The sequence below is a fragment of the Tamandua tetradactyla genome, chromosome 15, assembly GCF_023851605.1.
Source record: "Tamandua tetradactyla isolate mTamTet1 chromosome 15, mTamTet1.pri, whole genome shotgun sequence".
Lineage (NCBI taxonomy): Eukaryota > Metazoa > Chordata > Mammalia > Pilosa > Myrmecophagidae > Tamandua > Tamandua tetradactyla.
The window spans coordinates 33,018,432-33,034,367 of NC_135341.1; the positions used below are offsets into that span (position 1 = coordinate 33,018,432).

General features: G+C 57.8%; 1 protein-coding gene across 1 annotated transcript; it reads right to left on the bottom strand.

Annotated features, from left to right (window-relative positions):
* Positions 1-1,832: 1,832 nt before the first annotated feature.
* ITIH3 (inter-alpha-trypsin inhibitor heavy chain 3) lies at positions 1,833-15,936 on the bottom strand. The gene is made up of 22 exons (XM_077129011.1): positions 15,696-15,936; positions 15,120-15,284; positions 14,407-14,427; positions 13,274-13,440; positions 13,085-13,189; positions 12,680-12,842; positions 12,025-12,138; positions 10,911-11,036; positions 10,622-10,738; positions 9,418-9,586; positions 8,734-8,859; positions 8,319-8,500; positions 7,339-7,524; positions 7,039-7,178; positions 6,096-6,268; positions 4,505-4,537; positions 4,240-4,275; positions 4,001-4,114; positions 3,340-3,544; positions 2,550-2,722; positions 2,246-2,357; positions 1,833-1,964 (listed from the first exon to the last, which is right to left on the bottom strand). The coding sequence occupies exons 2-22, from the start codon at positions 15,210-15,212 to the stop codon at positions 1,835-1,837; spliced, it is 2,685 nt and encodes an 894-aa protein (XP_076985126.1). The 5' UTR covers positions 15,213-15,284; positions 15,696-15,936; the 3' UTR covers positions 1,833-1,834.

Consider the following 15,936-nt stretch of genomic DNA (forward strand, 5'->3'; position numbering starts at 1 on the left):
GGATGTTGCAGGATTAGCATCTGCCGAGATTATACCAGTGTGGACAGCCTCCTGTCTGTTTGGGGAGAGGGGACAGGATTTAGGCTGGGGGACCTCTTGCCTTTCACCCCAACCTGCCAAGCTGGGCTTCTGGCTGGAGTGGTAGGGCCGTGACAGGCACCCTCAGGAGGGCAGAAATGAGTGGCAATGCCTTTTCACACCCTCCAGCTGGCAGGATCTTACACTTGCAGATGTGAAGACTGACCCTCCAGATGACGGGCGTAAATCCATGTGGCTGCTCGGCTGACCCAGGGTTCCTGAACGAGAACTCTGGGGGTTCCTGGCTCCCTTCCTGCCCTGTTCTCTTTCCAGGATGCTCCAGCCAGGCCCTCTGCCACCCTCACCCTGGGGCTGTGGGGAGGCCTTCAAGATGAGAGTGGTGTCTCCTGGGGCCCTCTCCCTGGAGCGGTCACAGCCCCAGTCCTCCAGTGGCCACCTAGGGTTCTCCTCCGATGGGAGACATTTCCTCCTGGACTGCCCTCCCTGCCCTCCGGAATGTTCTCCAGGCCCTCGGGCCAGCGTGGGCCCTGGAAAGCCCTGGTTCCAGCCGCAGCAGCAGGGGAGGGTTGGTGGGAGACGGCAGCTTGCTGGTGCGCTGCAGCCAGAGCCCAGTGCCCGCACTGCCATTCCCATTCCGATTCCGACTTCCTTCAGCCTTGCTGCATCCCCCTGTCCTGCCGTCACGCAGCGCTCCCCACAGCTTGCCCAGCAGGTATTCCCTGCCCAGTGTGCCCTTAGCCCCTCACGCTGAGGGAATAGCAGAAGCAAAGGATCTGGGGCAGAACTGTGTATGGAGGTCTGACAGCTGTCTTGTGTCTGGAATCCAGAAAACGAGGGAGAGCATGAGGTGTGTGGATTGATAAAGCTGGAGAGGTCACAGAAGGAATTTCATCCTTGTCCCAAGAGCAGTTAAGTGGGAGAGGTCATTTGCAGGGTTTTGGGCAGGAGGTGATGTTCAGCTCTGCTCTGGGAAAAAGCTCTCTCTGGGAGACAGGAGGTGGGCAGGGAGACCCAGGAAGGGGCAGTTGCAGTTGTCCAGGTGGTAAGGGTTGTGCGTGACTGTGGGGGGCTGGAGTCTCTCAGAGTCCCTCCTCCAGGAACCTCTCTCTGTCCCCCACCCAAGGTGCCTTGGGGAGTGGAGCAGGTGGTCACCATGAGGCATGATGGGAGGAGCTCAGGGATGCTTGGGGGAACCCCATGAAGTAGGAAATGTGTTATTAAGACATGTGCTCCCAGAACCTGGCCCAGAGTGGGTGTTGTATTTATCTGCTGGACAGGGGGCAGGTGGGTAGATGGTTAGCTGATTGGAGGGATAAGGGATGCATGAAACCCCCATCTTGCTGTAGGTTGTGTTGACTCCGGAGCACCCTCTGCTTCTAAGTCATAGAGGGACCTCAAGTCTGAAGGTCCTAAGAGGAGTTCCTGAGCCGTGAACCTTGACTTTTCTTATGACCCTCTTGGAATCTGATATGCACACAACCTTTCCTGGGAGTCGCTTTGTTCCAGAGTTAATTCTCGATTTTTCCCTCCCAAGCCATCCTATATTTGACTCCCCAAAGTGCTCTCCAGCCAACTTAATCTCTTAGCTCCACAGGTGAGGAGGCCCAGGAAGCTGGCGTCCTTCCAGCCATCTCCCCCCAGCTGCCTTGGGTCCCAGTTGCCTATTCCCTGGAGTCAGGGCTCACATAGGCATGCAAAGGCTGGCAGCTGGCTGGTTCCACCTCTGACTTTATTGTCCCAGTCCCTCGGGCCCCACTCTGCTCCCCTGTTCCTGATGGGACCCTGGCATGTCTGTTTAGAACAAGGTGGGGACTATGTAATCGGTGTGGACCCCGTCGATCAGCCCCTCCCCGTTGTTGTGAATGAACCAACAGGCGACCTTCGTGCCCACGCTGGCACCCTTCCCATAGTCTTTCTGGGAGCCCCTGTGAGAAAGACGAGAGATGTGACACATGGGGTGGGCCCCCTGCTAACGTCAGGGGCCTACGGTCTTAAAAAGGGGTGTGAAGTCAGCAAGCCTGAGAGCCCAGAATTCTTTCAGGGGGGTCAGATTTGGTCTTTCCCTTGATTGGGAGGGCCCTAGAGGGAGCCAAGACCCAGAGAGAACAAGGGCGCCCTGTAGAGGACAAGAGCCTGCCTGCGCCTGGGCAGAGAGGGCTCTTCCTTCCTACCCCGGGCAGGGCAGGGCATCAGGGGAGCCCCTCACCTGGTGACCGTCAGCCGATGGTTCTTCACCACCATTGTGGCGTCTGGTTTTGTGGGGTCAGAGCCTGGGCGGATGTCAGACACTTTGAAGTCAAAGGGGTGGAAGAATTGTCCTGGGGAGAAGAAGGTTCGTGCTGTCAGCCCCAGGTCAGTGCCATGGTGAACATGGCCCCTGGCCTTTCCGGATTGATGTAAAGGCGGAAGGAGGTGTCACGTGCTGGGCACGGGCGTCTGGGGCAGCCCTTTGCGTGGCTTTCCCACGCAGCCACGTGGAATGAGCAGCCTGCAGCCTGGACGGTGCATACCCAGCAGCCCATGCGTCTGCGCCGACAGCCGGTGACTGTCCAGCACGTAGAAGCCGAGGAAGTCCTGGTGGTCGGGATGTTTCTTCCACACCTGGTGCAGGACGACCACAAAGGTGACCCCGTCTCCAAGGGAGACCACCATGTTCTTCTTCCTGTTGATCGTCACCTTCAGCCTGGGGGAGAGAGGAGGTCAGCAGGTGCCCACGGGGCCCAGCGGCCAGGACATGGAGCTCTGACGCAAGGGTGTGTTGGCAAGACCCTCCCCAGACATGAGAGCACACGCGCTCCGGAAACCACCTCAGTGTTGTTGAGGGTACGGGTGACGCACGTCTGTACCCTCCACCGAGGGGGCCCTCAGCCGGGCCACTGGCTTCCTGTGTGGCCTTGGGCAGGTTCCGCCCCCTCTCCAAGCTCAGTGGGAGGAGCACTCCTGCCCACCAGGCTCGAGGGGATCTGAAGACATCGGAGACTGAGGAGCCTGAGAACTAACTAGCTAAGCCAGAGAAGTTGCAAATGGGCATTGTTATGATCTGGTCGCCAGATCTACCTGATGCTTTCGTCGGAGCAGCCCTTCCCTGGCTGGCAGTCAGCCCTGCAGCCTGTCTGGCTACCGGTTATGATCCTGATGGAGTCCAAGGCTTGGCTGGGGGCCTCTCTAGCACAGCGGACTGAGCTTCGAGGCCACCAGTCTCTCTTTTGGACTCAGGGGATCTTTTGCCCAAATCCCTCCAGAGCCTTCTTCTACCCTCAGGCTGCCGCGGCCCCTGGAGAACTCAGAAAGGGGCTGTACCCTTCCTGCGTGACGGTGACTGTGTCCAGCCAGCCGAAAGTGTCCCTCACAGTCCCGCTCCACAGGCTGATCTCCTCCGTCGTCACCTCCATAAACAGGTGCAGTGAAGTGCTGACAATCCCCAGCTTTCCGAAGTAGGTTTTCCTGGTCTTGGAGTCAGGGCTGCTCGTCTTGTCACCGATGATCTGCCCGTTAACCGTGAGGCCTGCAGAGGGCGGGGGCAGGGCGAGAGACCAGGGTGAGCCAAGTCTGGGGCCTCCAACCCCAGGTTCCCGTTTAGGGACGTGCCTTCCCCTTCAGCCAGACCCATCGAAGGGTAGCAGTGTGGAGGGCCCTGAGGAGACTAGGACTGTCTGTTCTGAGATGTCCTCGGGTCACACTGGCTGCTGAGGACCGAGGTTGTGGATGGACCCTCGCCTGGGCCAGCTCAGGCTTGGCCCCACACCCACACCCCAGGCTGCCCTCAACCTCACCATCTCTCCCACACCACGGGCATCCCAGGCACTTAGCAAGATGGTGGCTCTGGGCCCCTGCCCCCAGGCCGGGAGCATGCTCTGCGTGTGAGCAGGTGGATGCGCTCCTGGGCAGGCGAGGGCCCAACCCTCCGCAGCCCCAAGGAAAAGCACCCTGGCTCGGCGGCCACCCTCCCCGCAGCCCCCACCTATGACTGGGTCCTGGATGAGGCGCAGCACCGTGCCGGGGGCCTCGTCGATGTTGAAGCAGAGGGCATCGTCTTTCTCTGGGACTTGGATGATGAAGTGGGGGTCCCCGTCCACTGAGGCACATCAGAAAAGGGGCTGGCTCCCGGGGCCTCTCGCCGCACCGGGGGCCTCCCCTAGTCTCCAGGCCCAATGGGATGGACTCCCAGGGGGGCGGGCGGGGCAGAGCCAGGGAGCTCACCGTAGTAGTAGGGTGTCTGCGGAGGCTGGTAGCTGGCTGAGGGGGCAGAGGAGAGAGGGCTGAGTTAGATGGGCAGCCCTGGGGGTACCAGGGCCTCCCCTGAAGTTGGGTTCACACCGCTCCCATTCCCGCTCCCTCGTTGCTCAGGACGCCCAGCCCTCTGCCTCTCTCAGACGGCTGACTCCGGAAAGACCCCAGAGGGGAGGCGGAGGGCCAAGCACTGGGCAGGAGGCGGAGAGGGCAGCGGCAGCCAGCGATTACTCACTCTGGTAGGCCATGGAGGGGACCGCGGACCTGGCTGATAAAGAAGTCAGGGGTCAGTCTTGAGTGAGGCTTAGGGGTACCCTCTCCCCAATCCCATGCCTTAGTCTGTCTTGGGACTAGCAGTCCCCTGTGGGCCCCCAACACTGAAGTATAAATTTAAATTTAAGCTTTAGAAAAGGAGGGTGTTCCAGGGAGCTCCTACATAAGGGTGGCAGCAGAGGGCCATCTTTAGTTCAAGGGCATGGCATTTTGATGTGGCCAATATTCAAGCCATTAGGCTCCCAGCACACACCCCTGCCCCCCCCCCCCCCCCAGCTCGCCATCCCAAGGGCAATAAAACCTCCACCCCCATGCAGCCCTGTGCACACACACACACACACATGCCTGTGTGGACCAGTCTGCATGTGCTGCAGCATCAAACACGCCCTTACCGATGGCATAAGGTAAGGGGAGGCTCTGCCCGGGGTGCTGGGCTCTGTGGAGGATTAGGTTCTGATTTTATGATGAGATGCCGAGTGCCAGGATTACTAGTGTGGGTGCTGCAGCCAGGCTGCCTGGGCCCAAGTCCTGGCTCTGCCACCCACTGACTAGGTCCTTGAGCAAGTAGGCTCCTTGTGCCTCAGTTTCCTTATTGTAACATGGGAATCATAACATGATCCCCCTGAGGGGTTGCTGTGGGATTAATTGAGGACTGGTGCCTGGCATGTTCTGAGTTGCTAATTTTTGCTGCTCACCAAGCATCCTTACACTGACTGTCTCTCTTTGAGAAGGGGGAGCACCCCCAAGCAACTGAAGGGGATCCTGAGGTTCGGAGAGGGGAGAGCTGGGCTCAATATCACTCATGAATTAGCAGCAGAGCTGAGACCTGTCCTAGGTGCCCCTCCCTGGGTGGGGTGTCCCTGGCTTGTTTGAAAAGGCCTCCCCAGTTCTCTCTTGTCTCCCTCCCGTTACACACCCCGCTCCACCCCCACTGCTGCTGGCTGAGCTTACCTTCTGCGTTCAGAGGCACAGCAAGGGAGGAAGAAGAGAAATGCATTAGAAGCCATAGGCCACTGGCACTAGGGCCAGTGTGACCCACAGGAGCAGCCCTGGGCCACGGGCCTCCCAGCCCAGTGAGAGCTGTGCTCTCACTGGGCCTCCCCTAGGGCCACGAGCTCCCAGCAGCCAGAGGCCAGGTGTGGTCTGGACCAGCTCTGTGCCTCCCTTACCTTCCAATGCCGCCTCCCTACCCTGGGCCCAGTCACAGTGGACATTTGGCCTCCCCTGTTTGAGTGTGGAGGGCTGATGAATCATGCTGCTCCCTGCCGCCAGCTTCAGGGCCTTTCTTCCACTTTCAAGCTGGAAGTGTGTTTTCTTATCTAACCAATGCCTTCCATGCTGCAGCCTAAGTCTGTTTCCTTGGTAGGGCCCCTGGGCCCTTTTCCTATCCCCCCCGCTCCCCATCTCTCCACTGTCCATGCTGACCACTTTACCCCCTCTGCACCCCTGGGCCTCGCTCTTGGCCAGTTTTCCTGCGGCTGCCTCTGGACCTGCCCCTCTGCAGCAGGTCTGAGTCTCCCCTCCCTGGCCCTCCCCTGTTGGGCACCTGGGACCCCACGCTCTGTGCCCACCTTCCCCAGGCTTGTCAGCAATAGATGTCCGGTCCTCATTGTCCTCAGGCTTGGTCACCACCATGGAGGTCAGTGGAGTCACAAAATGGTACTTGAGGGACAGGTCCAGGGCCTGGGCGGTGAGGGCCTCCTTCTCTTCCCCATGGGCGTTCTTGCTGTGAGGAAGGCCGGACGGGAGGGTCAGCTGGGAAGCGCTTCCTGCCTGCCTTGCCTGCACTGTGCCCAGAACCAGACCAGAGACCCAGGGAAATCCTCTCCCCACCTCCCCCCGCCATGGGGTCCCACAGGCCTGAGTCCACTGGGGTTCAGCAAAGCCTGGTTCAGCAGCTTGCTGGCACACGTAGGCAAGCCCTGCTTGCTCTCTGAACCCCAGTTCCCTGCCTACGAAATAAAAAGGGTTTGAAACGGCCACTAACAGCAATTGTTCCATGGGCTAGTGTGTGCTAGGTTTTGTGCCAGGGGCCTTACAGGCGTCTTCCACCTGAATTACCAATGACATCTTCTCTCCCTAATGGACTCCAGGCTCTTCCCTCCTGGAGCTGTGTTCTGAGATCACAGCCTGCAGTCTGTTCAGTCTCAGCCTCCCTGCAGGCCCACGCTAACGCTGGGAAACAGGGTGCAGAGACCCACCCCTGCCCTCGAGGTGCCTCCAGGCTGTGGGATCCCTGGGACAGGAGGCCAGGAAGTGGGGACATGGGGGTTCTTTACAGACTGCTCTGCCTCTGCAAAATACATTTCCTGGGGCTGGGCCAAGAAGAGAGCATGACAGATGGGGTTAGGTGCAGTAGGTGCAGGGGTATAGCCAACTTACTCCTCTTGGGCTCCCCCAGAGAATGGCCAACAAAGGAGCAGGCCCAGGTAGGTGCAGGGGCAGTGCTGGGGGCACGGCGTGGGTCTGGCAGTGGGAGGGGCGGACCAGGGTTACCGTCTGTCCAGCAGCTGCTCGATGGTGAGGTAGGCCCACAGCCGCTTGATGTAGTCCCCAAAAATGTACTGCTGCTCCTGCAGGGCCGCCTCTGTCTCCCCCACGTCCACCTCCTCCGTGAAGGTCAGGTCGTTGGTGGCCTGGAGCGGGCGGGAGGAGGGGAGACGCTGAGGGTCTGGGGGGCTCCGAGCCAGGTGGGCTGAGTTTTGGGACCTCGTAGTGCCCGTGAGCGGTCAGCCAGGACGAGGAAGCCCCCGTCCGGGCCGTCCCCATCCCCCGCCACGGCGCGGCCCGACGCACCCCGCGGCCCTTCACGTCCGCCTTGAAGCTGCGCATGTCCTCGCCTGCCAGGCGCCCGGCCACCACCATCTCAGAGCCGTCATAGAAATGCTGGTAACTGTTCTGCGTGAGATCCAGGACGGCGTTCTCGGGGTACTCCACCTCCACGTCCGTCAGCAGGGGGTTGGCCACCTCCTCGTAGAAGCCCTGGGTCGGATACGAGCCCGTCACTCGGGCCGCCAGGGCGGGCACACAGGGGCCCGTGGGTGGGTGGCAAGTCCCCCAGGGCTGGGCCGGTCCTGGCCCCTGATTTTCACTTCTGTGGGGCCCGGAAGCTGTGGCCGCCAGTTAGTGGGAACCTCCCCACCCAGGTAGGGCCTGGGAGAATTGGAAAGGAAAGGACAGCGCTCTGCGCATGTAGACAGTATTCAAAAAATGCTTGTTGGGATGACAATAAGAAACAGAACAGAAAAGGGAGGGAGGTGGGCTAGAGAAGGTGAGTTGGCGACGGGGGGCGGGGGGGGGTTCGGTGGATGGGGTCCAGGGACAGGTGGGGATGAAGCCTGGGGCCCCTCCTGCAGAAGCAGAGATGCTGTCCCCTGCACGGTGGGGGAGCAGGGTTGCCAGATTTTGCAAGTGAAAATTCCTGACACATCATTAAATTTGAATGTCAGATAAAAACAACAAATACTTCTATAGTCTAGGAATGTCCAACACAATATTTGAGACACACTTGGACTAAAATGTTACTCATTGTTTATCAGAAATTCAAATTTAACTGGACGTCCTGTATATTTTCTGACCACACCGTGGAGGAAACAGGTTGGTTCTGTACAGCTGGAGAACAAAATTGGAACCATTCTTGATGGGCGAGAGGTAGCCAAAGGCAGATTTCAACTCCAAAGGAAGCTCCTTCTGATAACCGGAGCCATCACACAGTGGGACTGCTGCGTGCGGCGGCGACAGCCCTTCTTCACTCCCAGAGTGTGGACAAGGGGTACCTGCAACTGCAAGTTGGCATCCGAGTCCTCATAAATGCGCCGGGCAAGCCCATGGTTCTCCAGGGCCATGCTCTCCAGGAAGTTATAATTCAGGTTGGTGCCAAAGCCCAGGTTGTACAAGGGGAACTTCCCCCCGATGGCACTCCGCACGTTCTCCTGGATTTTTTCAGGTCTGCTTTCACCTGCAGGAGAAGGTGGTGTCCGTGCTCCAGCCCCCACCCTGACAGCTGTCCCGAGACATCTGACCCACAGGCCCCTGTCAGGCAGATAGAGGGGAGCCCCGGCAGGAGGCCAGGCCAGCCTCGAGGGGCTCACAGGCCATGGGGGACCCGGGAAGGGCCACCCAAGCTCTTGCTGCTGTGAGCCAACTCCAGGGCCTGGGGCAGCAGCCGGTGGCGGGCCCTGCCCCCCTCACCGGTGTTGGCGTCGCCGTCGGTCAGCATGATGAGGATGGACGTGCTCCTCTCCGGGACCCTGTGCTCCTCTCGGGCCTTGTTCAGCATGCTGATGCCCCGCAGCAGCCCGTCGTTGATGTTGGTCACTGGGACACGGACAGACAGACAGCACCATGGGAGGATGTTCTCGGGGTGCCCGGTGTGAGGGTGCTGGAGCAAGGGAGGTTGGGACAGCAGGCCCACGCGCCCGAAGACCCTCCACCAGCATGTGACGGGGCGCAGGCCAGACAGGCTGAATGAATCAGTGAGTGAGCAAGTGAATGACTCGCTCTCTCAGCTGGGATTCAAGGGCCAAGAAGAGAACGACGGGGTAGCTATAAAAGCAACTGAGGAAACAGTCCAATGGCTCCCAGGCCCTCTTGCTGGGGGGAGAGGGGAGCAGTGTAGAAGTCGTTTATGATTTTCATAAGAAGTGGAGTGAAGGAGAAGGGTTCTCTGTGGCCTTGTCTCTCTGGGAGTTTGGAGCAGCAGAATCGGGTGTTGGAACAGAGGCTGTCCTCCTAGCTCAGGGAGGGAACACCTGCCTTCCCACCTTCACCCCCGTGAGGGTCTGCAGGGCCTCTGCCCCAAGGCAGGAGGGGAAAGGCTGCCCGGAGCAGAGGGTTGCAGGGAGGGCATGTGTCCGCACTCTTCTCCGCTCTTACTTCCTTCTTCACGAATGCTCTTCACAAATGTCCTGGCCTCCTGGAGGTTCTCGGGAGTAGCTTGGACTAAACTGTCTTTCCAGGTGGTCACACCTCCACTGAACAGGATGAAATTCAGGTAGTCAGCCTCTTTCATGTCATCCAGGATTTTGAGGAGAGCCTCTCTTGTCTGGAAGCAAGAGAGACAAGCAGATAAGGGAGAGTGGAAGGAAGCCATGCCTCTCCCGGACCGAGGCTCTCCACAAAAGGTGGGGAGGGGGCGGTGAGACTGGCCACCTGAGTCAGGAGAGGGCAACATGGGACTGAGAGAAGCTTCTTGACCAAAAGCGGGGAGAGAAATGAAACAAAATAAAGTTTCAGTGGCTGAGAGATTTCAGAGTCAAAAGGTCATTCTGGAGGCTATTCTTAGGCTGTATATAGATAAGCCTTTTCAGTTTCTGGTGTGTTTGGAGTAGCTAGAAGGAAATACCTGAAACTGTTGAACTGTAATCTAATAGCCTTGATCACTGGAGCTGCTTGAATAACTATAGAGCTTTTAAGGTCAGTCTGTGTAATTGTAAAAACCTTGTGACCAATACTCCCTGTATCCAGTAGAAGGATAGATGAGTAAGGAAAAAAAGACTAAAACTAAATTTAAAATAGTAGGGGGATGGTGGGATGGGATGTTTGGCATGTCCTTTCTACTTTTATTTCTATTTATTTATTTTAGATATACGGAGCTTCTATTTGGAATGAAGGAGGTGTTTTGGTAATGGATGGTGGTGACAGTAGCATGACATTGTGAACACAACTGACAGCAGTGAAATGTATATCTGAAAGTGGTTAAAGGGGGAAATGTTATGTTGTATATATGGTAATAGAATAAAAATATTTTTTAATCCATGAAACTGCACTATACAGACAGTGAACCCCAAGTTAAACCGTGGGCTGTAGCTAACAGCACAATTATGAAAATGTGCTCTCACTAGCTGTGACAAACGGACCACACCAATGCAAGGTGCTAATAATAATAAATCCTGTATTTTATGCGTGATTTTTCTGTAAAACCACAATTTCTCTAATAGCATTTTTTTTCAAGTGGGGGAAGATGCTTTGTGAGTCCTTTGACTCTGTCCACCTTCTTTCTTTTTACCAGAAATATAACTTTTTCTACTTAAAAAGAAAAAAATCTCTTTGCCCTCCCCGCGCACGCCGCGGCGGGCACCTGCTGTATTTTCCGGCCAGACATGGAGCCGCTGACGTCGATGACGAAGACCACGTTCTTGGGCATCACGGGGAGGCCTTGGGGGGCGAAGAAGTGCACGAAATAGCCATTGACGACCTGGGGGTGGGGGAGAGACTGTGGCCTTAGCGCTGTTGCGGGGGCTACTCTTGCAAACAGAAACCAGACACTGACCAGCCCGAGGAAAAAGACGTTTCCTTCCCACCCTCCAGGGGTAGGACTCTGCCTGCTGTAGCTGTGTCGTGCAGGAAAACTCAGCCCCTGGCTGTACCTGTACATTGGCCGGAGACTCTCGGTTCACATCGTAGGTGATGGTGAAATCCCCGTTGAGGAGGGAGTCTGTGCAGGTAGGGCAGGAGCGCTGTTGGTCTAAACTGGGCTTGAAGGACACGTGGCCCTGAGGGAAGGGGTGGGGGGAGGGGCTTGCTCAGCCTGGCCAGAGCCCCGCCCACTGGCAGACACAGCCAGGGAGGAGCCCCAGGTGGGCAGGGACCGGTGATGAGCGGGAGGCCTGGGCAGTCCTGCCCGCTATCTGTGGCTGCTGTGCTCAGGCCTTTCTGATCTCCCCTCTGCCCCTGGAGATCAGGAGCTCCGAGGAGGAAGGGGACCCCTCCTTTACGCTGAGCCCCACAAGTCCTTTAGCTCAGAGTACAACACTGATCAGCCACTTAGGGAAGGGAGTTTTGCGCCATGAAATGGAGCTTTATGTTGGGTGGTCTTGCATGTGGGCGTGTTCATGCCAAACGGAGGTGGGGAAGGGAGGGAACAGAACTGGGTGGGGAGGGAGCGGCCCAGGCAGGGGTGCTGCCCTGCGGAAGCCAGACAGCCCTCTGAGCAGGTAAGCCTCAGCCTTCTCCCTGGAAGTCCGCAATAACAGGTCCGACATTTACGTAACGTCCATAGACGTGTTTATTCATTTGCTCCCCACTGCCAGCAAGAACTCAGAACAGCTGGGAGCCTTAGGGACCAGACTGAATCACCCAGCACCAAGAATGAAGTGCTCTTTAATCCTTCACCTCCCCATGTGGATCTAAATGACTCCCTCTGACCCCTGTCTCCTTACCTGTAAAACAGAGACAGTAACCCCTTCCCTACCCACCTCCTAAGGTGGTATAGGATCAGCCTTTATATCGTTCCCCAGCCCCTCCCAGTGCAGCTGAGACACCAACTCCTCAGGCAGGTCATCATGAGCAGCCCCCTGCCTCTAGCATCCCCTCTTCTGACTCAGGTGGCCAGGGAGAGGGTGATGGCTATAGATCTACCTCCACCCCACCCAATACACATACTTGCATCAGCCATGTCCTGGGGGGAGGGTGGGGGTCTTGTCTGACTGGTATCAGCATCCCTCACCCCTGTGCCCCAGGCCTGAGAGGAATCTACACTACCTTCTTCCCTGAGAAGGATTTGGTGAGAGCGCTGCCCAGGAGGTCATTGGTGATGAAGGAGGCTTCAGCATCTAGCGTGCTGATGCCCTGGGGCTCGAAGATGTCTGCGTTGATCTGAAATAGCCAAGGGTAAGGAGATGGGGTCAGTGACGGTGCAGGGGCCAGGAAAAGGCCAAGGGGGATGAGGCAGGTCAGTGATGTAGAGGCTCCGGCCTCTAGGACCAGGCTGTGAGGGCCACCCCTGGGATCTCCCACCAAGGAAAAGCCGCAGGGGTTTGTGGAAGGGTACTCTAAACTCACAGTGTTTCTACCACCTGCCGAATGGTGCCCAAAATTCTACCACTAAAGCATCTATTTGGTTTTCAGCTTGATGTAGGTCAAGTCCCAATATTATATAGAGACACTTTCTGATGTGGTCCCTAAGGGCCCAACATCAAACTTGGACCTGCCAGGTCCAGTCCAGACCCTCCTCCTTGAGTCCTGGCTACTGTGGCCAGAACAATTACAATCCCCCCAGCTGCCTCAGCCAAGTGGTGGGGCCTGGACTTTTGCGTTCTTGACCCTGCTCTGAGTTCTGCCCTGCTGGGCCCCCACCCACACCCACCTAGTTGCAGTCGCCCCGAGCCCTGCAGGGGCTGCAGGAGTGGTCAGTTACCTCAAAGTGCTTGACCAGCTGCTTGGGCTGGACCTTCAGGTACATCTCGTATTTGCCCTTGTGCCTCTTTAGCAGCTCCTCATAGGTGAGCTCAAAGGTGACCTTGCTGCCCGCAGCCACGTTGACAGAGACCGTGAATTTCTCCAGCTTCCTCCCGGAGGCCCTGAATGGGGGTGGGACAGGGTCTGCTCTGCAGACTGCACAAGCCAGCCCTGGGCTGGCCAGCCCCTCAGGGGAGATCCTGAACCACTCTGAGCCTCAGTTTCCTCAACTTCAACATGGGGTGTTGCAGTAAGAATTATTGGCACAGTTTGCTGTAAAAATTATAACTGTTTTTGTTGTTTGCTTCTCTGAGGGCCCTTGCAGCCCCAGTGATCTCTCCAAATCCTGGAGAAGCGCACTTACTTGACCAAACCAGCTGTCTTGCCCTGGGACACGGCCTTCTCATACTGCTTCTTGGCGACTTCCTTTTCCTTGATGTTCCCAGGGTAGGTGACACCATCGATGGTCCTGCAGGGAAAGAGAGTTGAAGGGTCACACTGGGCCCACCACCCCCTCCCCGAGCCCAGAGCCAGCCCCCAGGGTGCCACCCACAAGGTGAAGTTGGTGATGAAGGCCGTCTTCGGCAGCTCCACGTCAAAGGAAACCTCCTTGGCCGTGTCTGCACGATTGACGGCCCTCGTGGTGACCACATTGTGAGCAAAGCGGGAGGTCACCTGGCAGCTGATCTTGGTGCTGTAGACCTCGATACCATTGACCACCTGGAGAACAGGTAGACGCTGACCAGCGGGTGGTGACCAGCCAGATGGGGACCTGGGGAAATTGAACCTGGGCACTCCCTTTCCAGGCTACCCTTTCCAGGTTCCTGAGCCCCTGACTGGGAAGCAGTCCCTCCACTCTCCCAGATGCCCAAGTTGGGAGCTTCTGCAGTGTCCTCGGCCCCCACATTCCATTGGCCACTGCTGTTCTGATGATCCCTTTGCTCCTTGACTCTGTAATCTGTTTACATGCACTGCACCTGGCGAGAGCTTTTTAAAGCGCAAGTTGGATGTGTTCCCTCTCCCTCCGGGAGCTCTCCCAAGGCTCCCCAGGGCCCTCAGGGCAGAACTGCCATTCTTCCCCGGCTGCCAGATCCTCCAAGGGGGTCTTGCCTACTCAGCCACACCCACCGCCTCCAGGTCTTGCATGGGCAACACCTGCCTCTGGCTCCTTCTGCTCATCTTTCATCCCTTGGCTTCAAAATCAAGGTCCCTGACATCCCCCCACCCCGCCACCCCCAGTCCCTGCATCCTTGTTTCCCAAACAGGTACTTATTTCCTGTGCTGAGGGGAGTGTGTTGGAGGACCCCAAATGTCCTCCTTCCAACAGGGCCAGTGGCCTGGAAGAGGCTCTAGGGAGCAGTCTGGGTTAAACATGTATACAGAGATGTTACGTGAGGGCACCCCAGGACCACTTTACTGCATTAGGGCTTGTGGAAGGAAGGGATGTCTGTCGGAAGGACCACCTGGTCTGCACCCCAAGGTCTGAGCATGGCACTCTTTTCTGAGGGTTGTACATCTCTTATCTGGTATCCCTTAACTCTGCAGTGCAGGGGGTCATGAGCTGTTTGCCTTTGGAGAGGGACCTTTCATTATGTCCCTCACCTTCAACTGTTGGGCAACCAGTCCCATCCTGCCCCGCCCCACCCCCACCCCCACCCCACCCCCAACCCTGGTGAAAGTTCTTACCCCTTCCGGGAGGCTTCGTTTCTGCAAAAACAAGGACAAACATTGGAGTCACGCCAAGGCCAAGGCCACCATGTTAGGGGAACAGGCTCAGGGCAGGGCCAAGGCTCAGCAGTTGTCCTGCCACATGCCCAAGTAGCCTCCAGGCACAGGACTTTCCCAGAGCCCCATGCCCGAGTGGGAAAGACTCTGTGTACATAGAGAAATTGAGGCCCAGAGAGGCATGGATCCCCGGACAACCCAGGGAAGCAGGGCAGGGAGAACTGGAAACCAGCCATGAATCCCTGCCCCACAACTCCAACTGCATTCCTGTAATTCTGCCCCTTGGTCTGCCTGCCCCTGGCCCCTGGCCCCTGACAACCCCCTCCTCATTGCACCCCACAGGTCTCGGCTCAGCCTTTCGTAGAGGCCTCCGCACTCATCTAAGACTTGGGCCTTCACAGCCCCTCCATGAGGCGAGCCGTTCATGGTGCATTGCCCCATTTGGCAGAGGAAGAAACTAAGGCCCAGGGAGTTCTAGGAGCCTTGTCCAGGGCTAGATGGCTGGTGGGTATAGGCTGGGCTGGAGCCCGGTTCTCCAGATGCCCAGCAGTGTCCCCGCAGCTCAATGGCCAGCCTTCAGCCTCTACCCCCCCGCTCAGAGACTACCCAGCATGGTGCCTTCTGCCCATTTGACACCCCAGTACCCAGAGGGTGAAGGGCATAGGCAGACTCACCTCAAGAGGCCGTAAGGGGCTTCTTGGAATGCCAGAAGCCACCAGGCCAGAGAGCAGGGCCAGGACAAGGCAGGGCCACAGAGCTGGCGCCATCACTGAGCATACAGGCCCGGGCTGCACTCCTTATATGAGTGACACCGATGTTTTCCAAGTCGGATCAGTGACCTGTGATCCCAGGGCAGGAAGAGAGGGGAGAGCCAGAGGACGGAAGGTTCCTCCCAGAGGTGGGGCATGTGTGCAGACCTGGCTGGTGCCATGTGACCTCAATCTGCTTGTACACAGGGTGGGGTGGGGGGCCAGCCCCTGTCCTCAATGGTGTTGGGATTTCTCTTCTGATGGGCAGGCGGACGCAGAGCCCCCTGGGAAAGCAGAAGCTGTGTGTGAATGCTCCCTGGGTGGGGGTGCTGGCAACAGGGTGTAGGGTCACATTTAGAGGCAGCGGCATCTCAGCCACGGCCAGGGCCTCGGGCTGGCCTCCAGGACCAGAGCCCCTTCCTCCTCCAGTCAGCCAGGGCACAAAACCAGACCCTCTACCCTAACTCATGGTTCACTGTGGCTGAACCCCTTGCTCCTTACCCTTCATCTATGCCCCTGTGGCCCCAGGAAAAAGATGAACCCCACATCCTGCGGCTCTCTCCGCGACCTGGCTCCAACTTGCTTTTCCGAACTTGTTCTGTTCTCACCGGCACTCCATCCCCTTCTCTGCACCTCTTGCCTCTCATGTCTGGGCCAGCCCCAGAGCCCGTCCTCCAGAAGCCATCCTCCTTTGTCCCAGAGCTGGCCGCAGAACAGCCCTGCTCCGAGCTCCAAGCTCCCT